The sequence below is a fragment of the Mesoplodon densirostris genome, chromosome 5 (genome assembly GCF_025265405.1).
Source record: "Mesoplodon densirostris isolate mMesDen1 chromosome 5, mMesDen1 primary haplotype, whole genome shotgun sequence".
Taxonomy (NCBI): Eukaryota; Metazoa; Chordata; class Mammalia; order Artiodactyla; family Ziphiidae; genus Mesoplodon; species Mesoplodon densirostris.
The window spans coordinates 56,439,875-56,460,669 of record NC_082665.1 but is presented as its reverse complement, the minus strand read 5'-3'; the positions used below and the strand labels follow the sequence as shown (position 1 = coordinate 56,460,669).

General features: G+C 40.0%; 1 protein-coding gene across 1 annotated transcript in view; it reads left to right on the top strand.

The window, feature by feature from the left end:
- Positions 1-20,068, top strand: part of GUCA1C (guanylate cyclase activator 1C) — a 32,697-nt gene extending 12,629 nt beyond the window's left edge. The window contains 3 exon segments of the mRNA XM_060098807.1: positions 7,680-7,825; positions 12,575-12,662; positions 19,748-20,068. Coding sequence (XP_059954790.1) covers positions 7,680-7,825; positions 12,575-12,662; positions 19,748-20,068 — 555 coding nt within the window.
- The last annotated feature ends 727 nt before the right edge of the window (positions 20,069-20,795 follow it).

Sequence of the window (20,795 nt, the reverse complement as noted above, 5' to 3'; positions counted from 1 at the left end):
TTCCAAAGAGCAAATTTAATCAGAAAAGTGAGAAAATGCAGAAACAGAGGAAAACAGTCAAGCAAGACAAAATAATAGCTTAGCCATTAAAGTCAAAGACCTTTAGTTCCTCCTGAACCATACCCTTGAGCTCTTTGGCAGATACTGAAACGCCCACCAGGTGGAAGAAGTTAAGCTGCATGCTGACCACAAGCACGTAGATCCCCAAATTGGTTGGAACTAGAAGGTTGATGTTGACTTCGGATTACCTCACCACCAACTAACTAGAGTATGTCCACAAGCTGATCAAGCACTCAGCAACCTTCTCCCTCGCCCTGTCTTTAAAAACCTTTCCCTGAAATCCACTGGGGAGTTCAGGTCTTTTGAACATTAGCTGCTAATACTCCTTGCTTGGCCTTGGCAATCAAACCCTGCACTTTCCTTCAGCACAATGCGGTATCGGTAGATTGGATTTACTGCATGCAGGTGAGCGGACCCAAGTTTGGTTCAGTAACAGAAGCACCTGGGGGTATTACAGATACCAGGGGCTGGGTCGCCACCTCAGTCCAACTGAATCAAAATGATGTTTTGTTTTACTCTGTCAGGGGGTTCAAATGTGCAGCCAGCACTGCTGTTATACCAGAAAGCCTGCAGAGTGGCAGAAAACTGGGTTCTAGGCCCATTGGTACAAAGAGCTGTGTACCATGGATACATATAAAAAGGGAATTCTGGGTCCCAAACTATTAATTCAGAAGCAGTTCCTCTGACTGTTCTTTAAGATACAGCTATAGTAAGAAAAAAAAGTGCTGAAGCCAGGAATTATATAGGTACACGCTTTCCACCTTCTAGCCTGCTGTCGTCCACATCCCCACCTCTCCTAGTTACTAAAGAACTAGGGTCCAGGCTCCTCCATGGGAAATAGTACAGTCTTAGGAGTCAGGTTGACTGAGTTAGGGTGAGACTGGATTTTATTTTATCTGTTGCAGTATCAGTTGAAGGAGACATGTGCTCATAAGAAGAAACCCACACTGGCTAGTTGAAGTTCCTTGCGAAAGGCTGTGGTTGCTATAGTTGGGGGCAGGTCTTCTGTAGTTAGCTTGTGCACAGGTGGTCAAACTTGGACGACTATCTTGCCTTCTCCCAAACGTATGCGAGACTGGCTTCTAATTCACCGTGGGCCGGGTATGCTGCTGGCTGCATTCTGGGGGCAGATGGTCAAGGCTCCCTGATACCCAGGAGACCTGTTAACAGTCAGGACCTTGTCTGAGATGGCTTTGTCCTAGAATCCTCGAATTTTGTACAGTCACGGCCAAGACAAGAACAGCCGTGTCTGATCTACATACCAATCACATTACAGAACCAATTTACCAGGCCAGCATCATATTTCTCATGTCACAGAGGCAAGGTTCTCCTCAGGACATTCCAGCAATTCCATGGCTGAAAGAGACTATGTTTGCTGTTAGTAGAAGTATCAGTAGGTGAAAATGAGCTAGGTCGTAAATGCCAAACGTCACGTTTCCCTTAACAGGTTTTAAAAATTCACAAAAGTATTTAAAAAGTATTCACATGTATTTGATGTGATAGAGATGGCCCTTATTGCCTACTTTCTTTTCAATTCCTAAAATGCAAAGTAAATATCACTGACAATTGTTGATCAACAATATAATGTGCTTATACTCACTCTCTGGGTTTCCTTCTGACCATCTGAATAACCATTTTCAGGCAGAAATTTCAATTCATATGTTGCTACTGACCTGCCACAGCTGGCAAAATGTCACTGAAAAGTGTCACATGTAAAAGAATGGAAACATCTAAATGTCTCTAGGTTAGAGGCTGTGACGATTCATGAATTTTTCACAGATGGTGATTCTGTGAAAAGTAGCAGAAAGTTAATGCTGTGGAAGGGAATAGTTTTAATCTGGGCTAAAGTTTGGATTTTTGTCCTGGATTTGGATTATTTCCTGAGGGTGCACTAGAACAAATGAGGTTTTATGGCTAGTTGTTGTTGTAATAACAATCATTTATATTTCCACGATCTTAATGTTACTAGAACCCAGATGCTGTGCTTCATGGTTAATACTGTTGGGGCCTTGTTAGGGTTAAATGAGCTCCTATGTGTAAAGCACGATGCCTGGCCCTATATGTATAGCAAAGATTACATCAACACCAACAGTTGTCACTGCCGTCATGATTATTATTATAATTGTTATTACTAGTCCAGTCCATTTTTCATCTGCAAAATGAAGGACTGTTTCCACTGAAATTCTATGATTTGAATCAGTGAAATGAAGCCAAGTTTCCCTAATGATATTACCCAGATCATAAATTCATAGTTCTATCATTGGGACAAAACCCTAAAGAGAATGTCTCAAATATACTGAGATAGCTCTCAATATACGTATCTCAAGGTCACTCAGGCAAACAATGATGGCGGGACCACATTGAGCCTATCAGATGATATCTGCAGTGAGATTTTACCCAAAGGTTTTATAGGGAGGGGAGAATGGAGGAGTGAGGGCTGTAATGCAGAATGTAATGCAGGTGTGAAGGCCTGAAGAGGGGGGAAATGCTGAACCAAAGCAAGAACCAGCTGCACAGTAAAGGAAGGCTCTAGATTCCCAGCCAAGAGCGTGGGTGAAGACTAAGAACAGGATCGGCTGAAAGAGAACCAGTTTGTGTGCTGGTTCAGCCAATCAGCTATCCTGGAGGAGCAGCTGGGAACACTTCCTAGGGGAAACTGTAAGCAGAGAGAGGCTGTTCTCTATGGGGGTGCTGGAGGCTAAACCATGGGCCAGGAGAGAGGGGCTAAGGATTCCAGATGGACAGAAGTGTTCATCAGACATGGGAGCAGGAGAGGGCAAGAGGAGGATGGACACCTTCTGTCCTGCTGAGCCAGATGGCTACGGTGGCAGGATGAGGGAAGGCCTGGCAGTGGAGGCTCACAAGTCTCCCCTAGGCTAAGTGGCTTAGAGCACGTGGCCAGCTTTACCTTGGGCAGCACCAGGTATGAAGGAAACAGGCTCCAAGGTGCAGCATCTTCAGACGCTCTTGAGTTAGCTCACCTTATATGATTGCACTACCAAGTAGTTCACACATAGGAATCCACAACAACCCACTGCATTGAACATGTCCCATCTATTCAAGTCTACAAACACCTCTTCCAGAAAGAGAATTCAATTGTTATGAATTTTGAGGGCAATGTTGGATGATACGAAGAAAAGTCTTAGAGGAAGGCTGACTGGATCTTAAATCCTGGATCTACCCACACCCCAGTTTTGCTACTTTAACTAGTTCATTTAACCTCTCGGAAAATCAGTTTTTTCTCTTCTATAAAATAATAAGGCTACCTATAAGGCTGCTGTTAGAATGAGAGAGATGCATGGACAGTGACCAGCACAGTCACTGGGACATGGGTTACTCCCGACCTTTTCTTAAAATATATTAATTGTCATTCTTATACTTAGTAATAAATAATAAAACAATTGTCTTCATATGCATATCAGCTTTATAATTTAACTTTCTACCTTCATTTCAAATTGATTATACTCTTAAAACAACTGTGATTTATGGCAGGGCATGAACATAACCTGGAGATCACACATTCACGTGTGGATTTCCCGTTGCACAAAAATACATGACTGATTTCCTTATTTTTTTTATTAGACTTCTAAAATTTCATCTCTTTAGTGGTAGCAAAAACTTAGTTTTTACATCTTTAATCTTTATAGATATAAAGTATACCTTATATTTTCTGTACATTTTAGAGACCATGAGAAAGCTTAAATTTGAAGTTTCCATGCATTTTTTTCTCTTTCTCTCATTTGAACCCCCCTCTACAAAATGATAACTTATTAATGGAGACAGACTCCTTCAGGAACCTGAGAAACTGTCATGTTTCCATATCTTGACCCCCTGTTTAACTCTTCCCTGTAATCTACTCCATCCTAAGAACAAGATATATAAATCTATAAACACGTTGGGAGTAAAATTATTTTTGTACATAGGCTCCCAAACTCTCCTTTCCTGAGGCTCACCAGAATGGCTTTGTCTGCACCCAGTTTTCTCCTCTCCTTCAACCTCAAAGGAGGATCCTGCCCTTGCCAAACTCATTTTTTAGGATTTTGTGATGCAGAATTATGAGAGAAGTTGGTGGAAGAAAAGAATGAAATGTTCTCATGGTAGGGCTGGCAGTGAAGGAATGGGGCCGTGGAGATCGCTGAGGACTGAGCAGCAGGGTGTACGTGGAGGAACAGATGGGAGAGGAAGGCGGTGTTGTGAAGAAACCCGTAAATGTCTTGCAAGTTGTGTTTTTTCCAGAAATGAAAGACTTGCTGTTATTTTGAAATTAATTTTTGATGGCTGGACTGTATTCATGACTATGTCATTATCCTGAGACTGAACCATGTGGGTCATAATTTTTCTAATTAGTCTTAATAAGGTTAAATTCATGTGAGAGTAAGCCACAATGATAAGAGCCACTTGGAGGGATGGTTAGATGTTAACATTGCCTACGAAGAGACACGGATAAGAAAAACAGCATAGGTCCGTGGTTCGCAGATCTTAGGATACACAAGAGTCACCTGAGGAGCATTTTACTATGCAGCCTCTTGGACCCCATCCCAAGTAGTTTTTTTTTTAAGAAGATGTTGGGCGTAGGAGTTTATTAATTTATTTTATTTATTTTTGCTGTGTTGGGTCTTCGTTTCTGTGCGAGGGCTTTCTCTAGTTGTGGCAGGCGGGGGCCACTCTTCATCGCGGTGCACGGACCTGTCACTATTGCGGCCTCTCTTGTTGCGGAGCACAGGCTCCAGACACGCAGGCTCAGCAGTTATGGCTCACGGGCCTAGTTGCTCCGTGGCATGTGGGATCCTCCCAGACCAGGGCTCGAACCCGTGTCCCCTGCACTAGCAGGCAGACTCTCAACCACTGTGCCACCAGGGAAGCCCCCATCCCAAGTAGTTTTGATGCTATTGTTGGGGTCAGAGTCTAGGAATCTGCATATTTCATTGTCCCCACATGATTCTGACACAGAGTGTTTATGAACCCCATTCTGGCTCAAGGCCAGTAAGTGTCAGACTTCTCCAGATTTCTGTGTGCCATGGGGGCTCCTGTAGCTCAACCACAGAAATATAATCTTAGCAGTGTTCCTTTGGATCGGCCCAAAGAAAAGTCTCTAGACATTTTCTATTGCATGCTTCCTAGTCATTTTTGCAGAGACATCTCGCCTTCTCTGTGGCTCTTTATCTCCCCTCACCCTTCTTTATAATCTATAGATCAACTGAAGACAAGAATTGTTTTTTTTCTGTTTTACGGAACAAGCATTTATCTAAAACCCTCTCCAACACAAGCTATTAAATTACATTAACCGGGGTTGTCTCAACAATGCAAATTTCTACAAAATCTTAATAGGACGATAATTGGAAAAAAGAGTAGTAGGCTGCGGATTGTAAGGATTAATTTGCCTGACTACATAACAGAATGCTGCAATGAAAACACGAAATGTTTTGCTTGCAGGAGCCTTTGAAAGAGGCTGCATTTGTCTAAGTAGAAATGTTTCCTCACCCATAATCAACTCTGGCTGTAGATTAGCCAGGTTGCCCATTTGTAAACCACACAATGAAAATATTTATGCTCGTCTCCTGGTAGGGTTTGCCTAGAGCTTTCAGAGCCTTGATTGGAAGGTGCTAGGACCACCCACCCATTGTGCCTCATCATAAAATACCAAAACTTCTAAAGACAACATTGCTCAATCTAGCCTGTCGCCATTCATCATGCAGGTGACACAGAAAATTGTGATCCCTGAAGCGGGACTCGATGTGAAATGAATCATCGTGAAATATATGAGTTTGTGGAAACGCTAGAATATCAACTTGCCAGCTCAGTCCTCACAGGGAAGATGCCTCTGTGACCTTTTGGTAAACATGCACAATAACTACCCAGGAAATGGCTGTATTGATTGGTCAGCCCTGGAGACGCAGGAGTAAGAAGACCTAGGAGCAGATGTACCCATGGTTAGATACTGTTTCACCCAGCTTATATCCTCCACACCTGTCCGTCCTGTAATGATCATGTCCCACCAAATCTGGAGATGATATCTTGAAGATGATATTCATCTTAAATAAATTTCAACTCTATAATAATGTATTTCCCTTGTCGCAGCCATACCTCTGCTAGGGATTAATAAGTGAAGTGGTAGCAAGCAATAAGTAAGGCAGATGGAGAAAAGGTAAAACCACTTAACGTTTTGGATACTTGAGCCAACTTCCTTTAGGAAACCATTCTACCAGACTCCTATCTGTTAGCAGAAGTCTTATCTCTTAAAAGACATATTAATTATTGATGGGCTAAAGATACCTGTTGTAAAAATCTAATACCCAAAGGTAGTGAAATGATTTTTAAATATTTTCTTTTTTTTCTTTCTTTCCACAGTGTAGAAAATTTTAAAGTGTAATACATTTTGAAGACAATGCTATAGTGATTAACACACTGGCTTCCAATATCTGAGATGTTGTTGTTGTCTTAAAAAAAAAAAAAAAAAAAAAGCAACTTAAAAAAAAAAAGGCATTAACCAGCCAAACAGGCTTGCTTCACATCCAGAACTGCTGGTGGTTTCTCAGTTACTTTTCTTAGAGACTTGGGGGAACTAGACTTAAAAGCTTAAGACTCAAATCAAACACATATCACTTTACAGACCAATAAGCCTAAAGCCCTTTATTTCCAAGGGAAAGAGGTACTTTATATCACATTCTGTTTTGTAAATAGGACTTGATATCCCAAATATTCCAAAGAGAATGCAGCAGATAGCATGTTTTCCTGGGCTGATGATGCTACCATCAGCAGCTGAAAGCACATGGAGAAACAGCGGAGAGTCAGACACCTCCCTAGAGCTGGCCACCTTTCCCAAAACAGCTGAGGATTTGGCTGAGCAGGTTTGGAAGTATATGATTCTTAAGAATGGCACAGGCTGTTTCTGTTTTCAACTGAGAATGTTTTATAGATTTAAAACAGAATGAGGGGAACTACCTAAGCTTGCACCCCTTAAACAATCTTTTCTAAGACTGACTATAACAAAAATCATTATTAAAAAAGATGCTAATAAGGGGACTTCCCCGGGGATCCAGTGGTTAAGACTCCACCTTCCAATGCAGGGGGCACAGGTTCGATCTCCCCTGTGAGGTCAAAAATTTTTAAAAAAAAGAGGCTAATAAATTTTGATTCATACTGAAAATGATGCAATTACAAGGAATCCTGGAGATTAGCAGTCCAAAAACTTCCACCAGTTTCTCTAAAACAGTACAGAATTTAGCTACTTGGTATGTTTCCCTTCAATTAAAATTTCATTCCTGGTCTTCTCGCTGAGTGGACGACAAAACCTGAAGATATTCAGAAGAAGACAACTGCTGTAGGGTGCTCAGTGGTGAGAACTCAGCCTTCCATCATGGCATTTCAGAACCTTTTTTTTTTTTTTTGTCATAAGAAGTAGACATTTTCTCTAAAAATGTACTCACCTATTTAAAGTTACTTGTTTCTTTACACTTTATACCCATTTTAAAAAATTAAGTGCCAGGGAGAAGTTTTATGCCAAAGTCTTGTGGGTTGTATTAAATTGTACTGACAGTCCTGCTCATGAATGATGACTTTGCAAATAAAAAATAATTGGTCTTAAATATTTATTTCCCTTTCCACCTTGCTTTCCATAGGATGGATGTATTGCTGCTGTAAATCTAGTACGAGGAAAAATGAAGCAAAACTTAAAATGGTATTTTAAGCTGTATGATGCAGATGGAAATGGTTCTATTGACAAAAGGGAACTACTGAACATCTTCGTGGTAAGTGAAGTACTAAAGTATCCTTTTCAGGACATTATATAGTTAATTCAGTTTTCTTCCCTGTGGAGTCAGTGACAATTCCCTATGTGGTTGACTATTCTCGGGATATACATTTGGAATGGCTGAAGCAATGTCAGTTTCACCATCCTATTGGTTACTGAATGTGCAATTGTGTATCAGCATTTTCTTCTAGGTGTAGTCCACTCTGAAGTTTACAAATTTAGCAGGGTACTGAGATGAAAAATAAACATGATGTCCTAAAACAACTTATCTTTTTTTCTCTGCCTCGGTGCAGAAAGTCTGTGGGAGCAGCTAAAATACAAGATGGTTTATGTAGCAAAAAGACAGGGACAAAGACTAAAGGTACCTGAGGAACTAATCTTTCTGGGAGCTTGACTAAAGTATTTTCTAATAGATAGCTCAGGGATCTCAGATCCTTTCCACCTCTAAAGTTCAAGGAGTTCCTTTATAAATCTTACCCCCCCACCCTCTGCCAGTGGAATGAGGATAGTGATTACCAGGGTATGAGATAAAATGGATCCCAGAGTAAAAGAGTATTAAGTGGGATACTGTGCCTGAATAAAGATATGAAGTAAAATAAACATTATGAATGTAATACACTGAATTTGTAACACAGAATCAGAACTAGAATCAGATATCTTAGAAACGATCTGGTCCAAATGCTCTCATTTATAGATGGAGCTGAGTCCCAAACATAATACATAGTATAAATCTTAGCAAAAATGCGAGGAAAAATCAATGGGTAGAGCTACAATTATGACTGAATATTTAAACAAATGGACAAAGCTGTTAAAAATTTAAAATTATTTTAGCAAATGTATAGTTAACCAATATATGGAAAGAATTCAAGAGTATTGTAATACTAATATTGCTTCCAGTTTAATCTCATCAGGAAGAGTATTAAGATATATTTTGTAGTTGAACTTTGTAAGCATTAAAATTCAGAAATACTGCATACATACTACATGTTGCAACACAAAATTGGGAATCTAAAATATTCTATAGAGAATTCCCAACCCCATGTAAATTTTCAAATATCCTCTTAAATATACTTATTTTAAAAACATTAAGTAACACAGCATACAAGTATTAGGGGGTGCCTCCAAAGCAGTACTCAGATCAGGGGTTCATATTCTGGGATCTATGGATCTATGGCCTTTAGGAACCCTTGGCCACCCCCTTGGAATCAAGGGCAAAATTTTGCCTGCACGTGATCCATTTTCTTCAGGGGAGGGAGAGGGTCATCAGATTCTCAACAGAACTAGGAAGAACAAAAGGATAAAAGTTATTATTTTCTAAATCTTATAGGAAAATTTACGTAGGTTTTCATTAGTTAAAATGTGTAACTTAGTGAGTCAAGGAAAGAGAAATATTAAATAGTTGAGTTTTTCCTTAAAATGTTTAGAAAGAGAACAAAATAAAAGGGAAACATAATAAAAGCACAGAGCAGAAATTAATTTAATAATTGGATACTATTTGTCTTTGATTAAATCAATAAAGATTAAAAACAAGAAGATGTAATTCTGTCAAGGGCACTGTGAGAAGAGCGCCCTTACACACTGTGGAGGGAGCATAAATGGATATAACATTCCTGGAAATTGGGTGGTCTGCATTAACAGGCTAAAATTTATCTTCATTTTTAGAGTCAACGTTACTTACTTTTGGTCAGGAAAAATAATAATTAATGTTGCCAAAGACAAACGTTCTATGATTTTACATCACAAAATCATTTAAGATAGTAAAAATAAAAAACAACCTAAAGGAGGGTAATTTTAAAATTAATGCAATGGAATATGTACTTATAAAAAAAATCAGTGGTCTACAAACATACTCTCTATATAATGGCAAATGAAAGAAAAACAAGGTAAAGAATAATACATACTGTATAACATAAGTTCTCTCAACATATGATAACAGGATGTTAAAATGGAATTCAGCCCCAGGCATCAAGAGATTCGAAGGAAATACTAGATTATAGGCAGAATTTACAATGGAAGTAGTTACATCTTTTTTTTATCTTTTTATTTTTGGCTGTGTTGGCTCCTCGTTTCTGCATGAGGGCTCTCTCTAGTTGCAGCAAATCGGGGCCACTCCTCATCGCTGTGCGCGGGCCTCTCACTATCGCAGCCTCTCTTGTTGCGGAGCACAGGCTCCAGACGCGCAGGCTCAGTAATTGTGGCTCATGGGGCCAGCTGCTCCGCGGCATGTGGGATCTTCCCAGACCAGGGCTCGAACCCGTGTCCCCTGCATTGGCAGGCAGATTCTCAACCACTGTGCCAACAGGGAAGCCTGGAAGTAGTTACATCTTAATCTCACTTTAAGGGTATGAAACAGTCAAGATGAGGGTTTTGGAGGACTACTGGAGAGGATTTCTTGTGTAAAAGCCCTCACGTCAGTAGCATGAGGACTTAAGGAGACCAGTGAGGTGTGGCGTGCCCTGCAGTTTGGGGAACGTGATGTTCCAGTGCTTGAGTCACACATGAGAAATCTAAAGAGCAGACCGTGGCAGCAGAGTAGCAGGATGCATTCCTGGAATCTTCTGGCACAAAGGATGCTTGGGTTTCTCCATGGATCAGCTATGAGCCACTGAGAGAAGAAGCTGGCAGAGAGCTGTCTTGGATCTTGTCCAGCTGAGCCACTTGGAGAAGTCAAGAATCCTCAAAAGAAGAAAGCTGGAGGTAGATCTGAAGAGTGGTTCTCAACCAGGAGCGATTTTGCACTCCTATTCCCCCAGGGGACACTTGGCAAAGTTTGGAGACATTTTGGTTGTCAACTGGAGAGATGGGGAGGGTGTGGTGCTACTACTATCTATTGTTTAGGGACCAGGGATGCTGCTAAACATTCTACCATGCACAGCACAATGCAGAGCAAGAAAGAATTGTCGAGTCTAAAATGTCAGTGGTGCAGATGTTTAGAAACCCAGACTTGGAGCCTGTAGAGGGAGCCTCAAGGGATCAGCTGGAATAGGTAGAAATAGAAATACCATTCTTGCATATATGCTCAACAAAAATTTGTGTACATCATCATCAAAAGACCTGACCAGGAGTGTTCATAACAATTTTTGTAGTAACCAAAAGGTGGAAATAACTCATGTACATCAACAGTAGAATGGCTTTAACTTGTGGTATATTTTCCCAATGATATATTAGAAAACAAGAGGATAAACAAACTATTGCTATGTACAACAACATGCATGAATTTCACATACTTTAAAATGTGTGATTCATGTCTAGGGAGTTGCAGGAGAGTCTCAGTAGTGAAAAGGGGGTGGGAGGCCTCAGAGAAATAGTGGTCTTTAAACATCTGCTATCCGGAGAGCTCTAAAACTATATGATCATGACAGTACCTGCCAAGTCAGGGCTCTCCTGGTCCCCTTTTCTCTCCTCCCTCCTCCTGTTCACACTCAGAGGGGTCAGAGAAGGGCCTAGTAAGATGCAGGAGAAAGAGTAGATGTACTAAATGAGGAAGGAAAGAAGGAAACAAACCACGCCTCCTTGCCCATTCCCCCCACCCCCATGCTTTTCCTAGAAGAAGAGGGAAAATATGAGGCATGACAACTCTCTTCAAATTATTATCCTCTTAGGCCTCAACAATCTTCCAGTCAATCCTTCACTCTCACTTATATTGCCTGGAGTTGGGTGATGGACAAATTCTAGAAATTTCATAATCTTTTCTTATGACTTATGCATGCAGTCTAGTATCACTTCAGGATGTGGGAATACTGGATGCCTAGCCAAATTTTCGAGGCTTTTGGAGCCTCTGCAAAGACACTGAGAAACCTTAAAAACTTTCATCTAATAGGCTACCTGTATCTAACCGTTACTTTTGTAAGTATTATTTAACTGTGAGATTTTAGCTTGCTAAGGCCAAGAGTGGTGCTTTGCCACTGTTAATTATGATTGATCATTGGATTCAGGATTAGTAATGCTTGGGAAGCAGCGAGAGAGAGTTCTATTTAAGACAATGCCTCTAATTGAAATATGTTGCCAGCAGTTTTTCTAAAGATTCCTTCATGTTCAATCAGGATAGTTATGTTCAAATTCCCAGATGACTAATCCATTCTCTCTCTGTCTCTCTCTCATTTTATTAGGAATTTCTACATCAAATATAGTCATTTAATTTAATCACCTGGGGCAAGGGTGGGGGGGAGGAAGGGTGGTTAAATCGTCTCTCTAGGAAAGCTGGAAATGTCATTTTCCCTGCGCCCCCTGATAGCTTTTAATGATGAAAAGATGCTGGCGGAGTGTGAGAAATTCAGTGTCCTTCCAAGGCATGCATAGCTGTCTTCCCAGTTGATCACTCTGCAAAAGGGCACAAAAAAACCCCCAAAGGTGCCAGTGGCAGAAGCCAGAGAGGAAGCATTAGATACTTACAGAACATCCTTTTATATTCATCTTAAGATCAAAGATAATTAGTCTAAAATGAGAACACTGTTTTCTGGGTCCAGAATTCTGATGACAGTTAACACTTCGATGTTTTCTCCAGTGGGCTCTTAGAATCTTTTGTTACTTAATATGTTGAATGGATCCCTTTGTTCTGTAGAAAAAACCTAGACTATACTCAGTTCATTTAATTTCCAAGCCTCATTACCCAGAACTGATATACAATCTTTTTATTTGTTTTTAACAACTGAAACAGGTTGGATAGCAAAACTGACATAAACAATTGCTCCAATTCTGTCACATTGGGGTAAGAAATGTCACAAAATGAGTTTGCTTCCAGAAGAGTTGAACTCTCTGATTTAGTTTCTTTGCAGCCCTCAATGGCCATCAAACTCTGAATCCTGAAGGATTTACCAACTTGGTGTTCCATAAGATCAATACAAACGATGACAGTAAAGTAGCTACTCACCTTGGTCTCACTTTTCTTACTGAGCAGGAGTTAGTGTGCGAGATGCCCCATTTAGACAAAAGCATGAACCTTTCAAGCAAACCCCACTTGTAATATCACTGGGGCTTCATCATTTGACCGGTGCAATATTCTCCAGTTGATACAATTGAATTGAATAAATATTTATTGATCATATTTGCACTTAATGCACAGGGATTGAGACTTTGGTATATATAAAGAAGAGTAAAGGGAGAGAAAAGGAAAAAAAAGTTGGAGAATAGGAGATGAAGTGCCCTCTGCTGTGTGCTCTGGGAATTTCTTTCTACTGGAGGCTTCTCATCCACTTACGAATAAACTTGTTTTCCCTCCTAACTTCAATTATGCCATCTTCTATCAGATTTTTCCTTCCCTTTGACAGTACATTTCTGGACAGAGTTGTACACACTTGCCTCCACTTCTGCTCTATCTTTTCTACATTTCTACTCTTTCTGCTCATTTCTTCAGCTGCTTTTTTTTACCTGAAACTCTGGTCTCCTCTTTATCTCAGAGAAGGTACACTTCTTCAGAGGTAGGAGTGAGAAGGGAGGGTGCTTACACCAAATGGCTTTAACCTGTAAACTGGCAGATGTGCATAGTGATTTGAGATTGAGGCATCATATCTAGGGATGATCCTTGAGAAACAGAAAGCTTGGAATTGTGGAAAATACGACGTTAGTAAGATTAAAAAGGGTTGGAGGCAGGGGATAGATTGGAGGGGTTGGGAGCCATGGGTGTCATCAATCCACAGACTCAACCTTCTGGCCATGCATCACTTCTTGTAGTGGACACTGGAGAGAAGTAGAGACTCACGTGGAGGTTTGTATTAGTCAGACTGGCTGCTCAGTCTGGCAGGATGTGAGGAGAAGGAGGCTGGGAGGAAGTTCAAATAAAATCACCACTATGAGTGAACCAAACATTTGGACAAGAGTATAATTCTCAGAAAAGCAATTTGGAAATGTATCAAGAGCATCGATCTTCCTCTTAAGGACCTCATCCTCATCTCAGTCTGAAGTCGGTATGCTCACTTACTGGTTTACCAAGATCAAAGCCATTTGGTGTCCTCACTCCTATTTGGGTCTATATGGATGGAGAATAAAACAAGTCAGTTCATGTGAAAGCTTGCGAGGAACAGACTCAGACCACCCAGAGTTGATAAGGAGGCTAAGTAAAGCTAGAAAAGAACCAGAAAAATGGAGAGAGGAAGGCCCGGTGAGACCAGTGAAAACTTTATTTGGAATATGCATCTGAAAATGGTAATCATCAAACAGGAGAAATGCCAGAGATTTTGTTGTGTTCTGTTTTCATTTTTTTTTTTTTTTTTTTTTTTTTTTTTTTTTTTTTGCGGTATGCGGGCCTCTCACTGTTGTGGCCTCCCCCGTTGCGGAGCACAGGCTCCGGACGCGCAGGCTCAGCGGCCATGGCTCACGGGCCCAGCCGCTCCGCGGCATATGGGATCCTCCCAGACCGGGGCACGAACCCGTATCCCCTGCATCGGCAGGCGGACTCTCAACCACTTGCGCCACCACGGAGGCCCCTGTTTTCATTTTTAATCCCAGAGGTGCTGCAGGGTGGCAGGGATTGGAGTAGAGAGGATAAACCATTCAACCCAGGGTCAAAATTGTTGCTCAAAGGATGAGTATTCTGGAAGTAGACGGAACATCATGAACGTTTAAGACTTAGCATCATAAGTGAATTTCAAAAGGACAGGTCAAGAATGTTTGAAAATATCCATGGATCCTGCTTGTTGTGCTGGCAGGGTGCGGGTGGGGGAATAGGAAAAGTGACTTCCCATAGAGAAGTATGAGGGTGGCTCAGTTTGAGGAGTCGGAAAACATGTTCCAGAAAACAGAAAATTGTGCAAGACTTTTTGTTTCCTATCTGTGCTGGTTCCTCAAGACAAAGTATAAGGAACCAATAAAATGGGGAATGTAGTTGGAAGGGGCCTAGAAATAGAAAGAGCTGAGTTGAAAAAGGATGCGAATCTGAAAGAGAGAAAGTGTTGGACTCAGGCAACTGAGGTTACCTGCAGTTCAGGAACTAGGATCTTTGACCTGTAAGAGTATCTCAGAAGGAAGAGGATACATTATGATTTCTGCACAGTTTACAGATCTAATAGCACAAATCATTTCCTCTGATATAAAAACTTATATTTTAAGAAAAAATATTGACTTTTATAAAATGGAGATATCAAATAAACTAGTTGCACTCTGGAGTAACAATGAACCACTGTTTCTTGGCAAATGCATATACGGAATTAAAACTGATAGAACTTGCTTTTACATGGAAATTATTGGAGACTGTTGTATTATCTCGTCAAGGGACAGCTGGGCCATTCCATGTATCAAGAAAAAAGATGCTAAAATTGTTCTGTTGAACACAGACAGCTCAGTGCACCAGATCTGGACAAGGAAGAGAAAGTAATGAAGACATAGAGGGCTGATATTTGCAGAAGTGTAAAAGGACTTTGCCAGTATTTGTCAGAGGAGAATAAAGTGCTTCACTCACATGTAAAGGGAGAGTGAGCATCACAGAGAATATTTGCAGTTGTACGAGCCTAAGTATATACCTCAAATAAGGTTTCTGTTGTTATCATTGTTATCGAAACATCAGTGTTGGGAGAAATGGAGATGTTTGATTAGGTGTACCAGAATAGCATTGACTATGTGCCAACATATATCTTTTTTTTTTTTTTTTTTTTTGCGGTACGCGGGCCTCTCACTATTGTGGCCTCTCCTGTTGCGGAGCACAGGCTCCGGACGCGGAGGCTCAGCGGCCATGGCTCACGGGCCCAGCCACTCTGCGGCATGTGGGATCTTCCCGGACCAGGGCACGAACCCATGTCCCCTGCATCATCAAGCGGACTCTCAACCACGGCGCCGCCAGGGAAGCCCCATATATCTTTTTTGATTTCTCAAAATAAAAAGCAGCAAGCACACCATTGGTATCTGGTGACCCAATGAATATTGAAACCAAAGATTCCCCAGCACACCCAGATACAACCAAAACAACTTCAGGAACATATATGAAAATCCCATTTTGAATGCCAATTGTCTGTAAAAGAATGACCAACATCAAATCTGTTGGAACAGAAAAATACACAATAGCTATAGAATTCTAGACATAATTATCATGGTCATTAGCAAATCAAAGTTAGAAGATTAATCAAAAGAGAGGTATAGGGTTAATGCTAAGATAATAAAGTGATGAAGAGACATAAACTCCATGAGGGCAAGAGCTATTCTGTTTTATGTACTTTGGTATTTCCTGTTCTCTCACACTTTCTGGCACATAATAGGTGCTCCATAAATAGTTGTAAAATGAATGAGTGTCTGTTAAGATGTCATATGAAAAGCTAATGAAGAAATAAAGAAGAAACGAGCAATATGCAGTGCTATCTGTAGGAAGAAAGGCCTCTAGGAGACAAGTTTGGAAATTAACATATATTTGAAAATGCATTGCAAATGTCAAAATATAAACACAGATCGATTAGCAGAAGTTAATTACCAGTGGAAAGTAGCACTGGGGGGCCAGAGAGAGGTTAAAGGGAGATTCTTTTTATTACACTTTTCTGTAGGGTTAGTTGTTTTTTGTTTTTGTTTTTGTTTTTTTACCATGAGCATGTATCATTGCTATAATTCAACAAGTTAGTTTTTATTTTTATTTTATGAACAAAAGCATCCAGGAAGGAGATCCTGAAGAGAATCACAAGGACAGAAAATTGAAGCTCAACATTCAATATTATAGAAGAATGAAAACAGAAGGGACCTCAAGACAAGTCAGGATACATGATCAAGCATGAAATTCTGCAGACTTTACTTGGAAGTACAGCAATTGGCATGCTACCATGCGCCGCTTAGGAGCCGTTCTTGACATGATTTAGGAAGATTTATAGATACTGTTTACAACCTCAAGAGCAGAAAGTGTCCAGACAACAAAGCGCCAAATAGCCCAGGGACAAAGGAGACTTAAGTGGCTCATAATAATAAACCATGAAAGTGAAAAGAGAGGAAATGAAAGATTATTGAGCAGATATTTGGAGTAAAAGAAAACAGAGACAGAACATAATGGAAGACCTTTTACTGAGCGACTAACCAGAAAGACCAGTGTTTTAGACTGGAACACCATGGAATCAAACTGGGAAACTGGGAACTACCAGAAGATAATAGGGAATCAAGTTTCCTTATAAAAAAGAAAAAACGGCAGCTTTTAACACGCTGCTATAAAATGCTGCTAAATGCCTCTAGTGCCACCTTGCTAATGAATACAGAACTTGTCATTTAAAATCCTGCATCCTCCCTTGAAAATCTGGTCATTCTCATCTCCTGAGACGCTCCAGTCCCACCTTTGCTAATTTCCCAGCCCCAGCACAAATTTTCATGAAGTTCTTATTTGAAAGAATTGAAAAACAATTCCTTGACACAGGTTGGCTTCTTTTCTAGGTTGACGTCTTTAGAGCAAGAAATGCTAATGTGAACGTGTACAGTAAATATTGACTTTTTGGAGGGAAGAGACAATTTTTTGGTAATGTTATAAAAACATTTAAGATATTAATGGGAAGAAATACATGATCCATAAATATCAACAAAATAACCAGATTGCAAAAACAAGACTAAAGACAATATTCGAGTAGCTGTCCTATCACCAATAAAACTGCTGAACTTGGTAGTGAGTAATGAAAAAGCATCCATAACACTGAACTTCAGAGTCCCCAGGAGTAGCGAATGTGTTCACCAACACAACAAACAGCCCTGAATAACGTGGATATAAATTATGTGCATATGTATATTTCAACATATGAAAACTGCAATTCTGAATTATGCCTTACAAAGATTGATATGTGTTTTTAAATAGAAAAAAAATAATGAAAACTCAGACATCATTTTAGGTCCTTCTGAGTCCCATGATCTCCAGCTCAATCATCTCTCAGCAGCTTCAGCTCTTGGCTGGTCGATCTTTTGATGGGAAACTTCTGGATCTGCACAGGCAGTCCTTTCTAGGGAGACCCAGAAACCAACCTTCTAATTTGTCTGGGTATAAATCCACAGGCAAACTGAAGAGGATTAGGAAGCAATGTGTAAGAATATCAGAAGAAGGAAAGCAATTCGTCAGCCTAGGATTTCTGAGCACCTTCCACGTTCACAACCCTGGTTGGCTGTGCTGGTGGGGCCGTGTAGTGAAGGAAATGGCAGTTGTAGTCAGGGCTTGATAAATGTTCGGAGAGTGAATGAATGAATGCTAAGACTTAGAAGGAAAAGAGCGAGGAAAACTTCAAAATAAATATTTAGAAATAGTAAGCATAAGTTGCTATAGGTAGAGGTTGGCTTAATTTGGAAAAGAGAAATTATTTTTTGGTAAGTGATAACGTGGAAAAAGCAAATATGCAGAGTTCATGGGTATTTTGAAAAACGTGATGAAACATCAGCAAAAAAATTCCATCTTTTAAGTTGTTGAAAGAGGAAATCTTAAAAGTTGTCACCACAAGAAAAATATTTGTAACTATGTGAGGTGATGGATATTGATTAAACTTACTGTGGTAATCATTTTACAATATATACATATCAAATTACGTTGCACCCCTTAAACTAATATGTCAATTATATTGCAATAAAAAAAATCCCCAAAAAGCATTTTCTTTTTTCTCTTTTCCACATCAGTAACCTTCATTGCTTTTCAACACAGGTAACTATATCACAGCACCTTCCGATACAGCTTCTTTCCTTGCCAGCACTGAGAATGGAGAAGTGTTATTATAACTAAGTGGTCAAAACAGATTTCAGCTCCCCTATCTCCACTCCCACTTCTCTGTTGGTCATGCTGAGTCCCTAGAAGTTTGAAAAATCTTTTGGGTTGTGAACTTAGCAGTGTGTTTTCCCTGTGCAAAAGATGGTTATTCTTCTGTTAGTTATGATCCCCCTGACGTTCCCTGGGATACATAGGGAATTCTAATCCTACCTGCTGTTACCGGGGTTTTGCACAGACTTCTTTGGCATAAGGAAAACATAAGGAACAAAGGTTAGATTTCTCTGTAAAAAAAAAAAAAAAAAAAAAAAGACAAAACATATATTAGTATTTTGCCATGGAAACCAAAAGGAAAGTATCTTATGAGAATGTGATGATTTATGCTCTTTATATTTGAGCCACTATTGTGGCGTTTAGATATTTGTCTTTATTCATTAAAAAGTACAGGGACAGTATAACACTTGCTTTCACTTCCTGCTGACTTTCTGCCTCAGGGGCATGTTCTCTAGTTAGTGACTCAGTGTACTTCGCTTGTCCTTGGTTGAACTCCCACCAAGCCACAAACCCTATTAAGTACAATCTCCTTAAGATCAGAAAATTCATCTGTACCTTTCCACTTGAATGTGCCCATAATTACAATCCAAATGATTTAAATCGGGAACCACTCATGCCCAACCCCCAAATGTTGAAAAGTTGTCTTGTAGGATGAGGGTAGTGGGAAACAAGGCAGCAGGTGCCCACGGGTATAAGGTGATAGTTTTATAGCACTGGGCTGGTCAGCATAGACCTAAGGCTTAAGTCAAGGTGATACAATGAGAAATCAAAAAATCAGAAAGGGAGAGGAGAACTAGGGAATGAATAAATGTTTAACCTTCTGCACAGCTTTGGATGGTCCTTGAAATTATCTCCTCAGGGAGAAGAATATTGAAAACAGCCTTGCAAACAGTCATTTCCTTCTGACCTTAGAAGTCTGCAATTTTCATGCTCCTATGACTTGGTCATAGCTTCAAGATTAAAAGTCAAATAATCAATATCGTGTAGAGATGTAAATGTATATGTGAACACAGGTACATTACCTGATGTTCTCAACTCAAAATGAAAAGAGATTTTATTCGTCACCTGTATTTTCACCTAACAACCCTACCATTGAATGCTTTTCTATATAAGGATATTCAAGGAATTAAGAGTCTGATTGAGATGAAAGGATATAAAAAGAAGAATGTCAATAAAAATGCCAGTGAATATATTGTATATGCTAGTGGGTGGTATTAGACAAAGGCTCTTGCTAATTGTTCTTTTACTATTTCCTGGGAGAATTGACTTTAGAAGAATTTATCAATGGCATGGAAAAAGAATAGCATCTTCTGGAGGTTGTTTCCAAGAGTTTCGACCTTTCTAATGTACTGAAAGTAATCTGTGATGGGAAACAGCCAGACAGACATAGGAGAGAGGCTTCTTCCAAACCATCTGACGAGGCTTGTCTAGGGAAGGTGAAAATGAAGTGGCTATGGGAACGCCTTAGCCAGCTTTCAGTGGATACAAAACTTTCAGTAGAGAAGAAATGTGATTTTCTGTACATACATGCCATTGATTTCAGGTTTTTATTATCATTGGTATCCGCTTATGAATAACCCACTTAAGTCCCACAGAGACTGTCACAAAGATCCTAGACAGAAGCAATGTTGCTTCTGTTTATACATTAGTCCTCTCTCCACAGATTAGAATGGTGTGATTAAACTGAAGGATTACCTCCATAGCTATCAGTTCAAAATAGAGCTCGCGCGTATGTTTTCTTGCCCACCTAAATTGGTCTGCATCTTGAAATAGAACTGGATTATCTGGGCCGTGTCTCCACAGTTGAGCATTCTTAGATTAAACGTGCATTTGGCACATGTGTTTGCTGCTTCATGGCTCTTGTCGCATCTGTATATTATAAGTGACTGAGTTCTGGTCTGTTGAGAAACTTTTTTTTTTTCTGCCCTTTTTCTCCTCCCTTACTCTGGACGCTGTCTTGAATCAGTAGTAATGTCCTGCTCTGAAGGAAAAGTCTTAAACTATGTAGTAAAAGGAGAAAATTTCCAGCTGGGCAATGAGAATGTTTCCATCTGATTTGTTATAAATCTGGGTCCAATTGTGCATGAAAATGCGATGCATCATCTGTAATTATTATGCCAGTTGGAGGTTTGATCAGAACAGCAGACAGCCAGGCTGTGCAACAATAAGCACTTGACATTTCAAACAGTCCTGACATTATAGCTCTGACATTTCATTTTTTATATCCTTTCCCAAAAATGATATGATGAATGGGATTTCTTGATGGGTTAGAACTTTTAAAGTTTTGGGTTCTGTATCACAAGC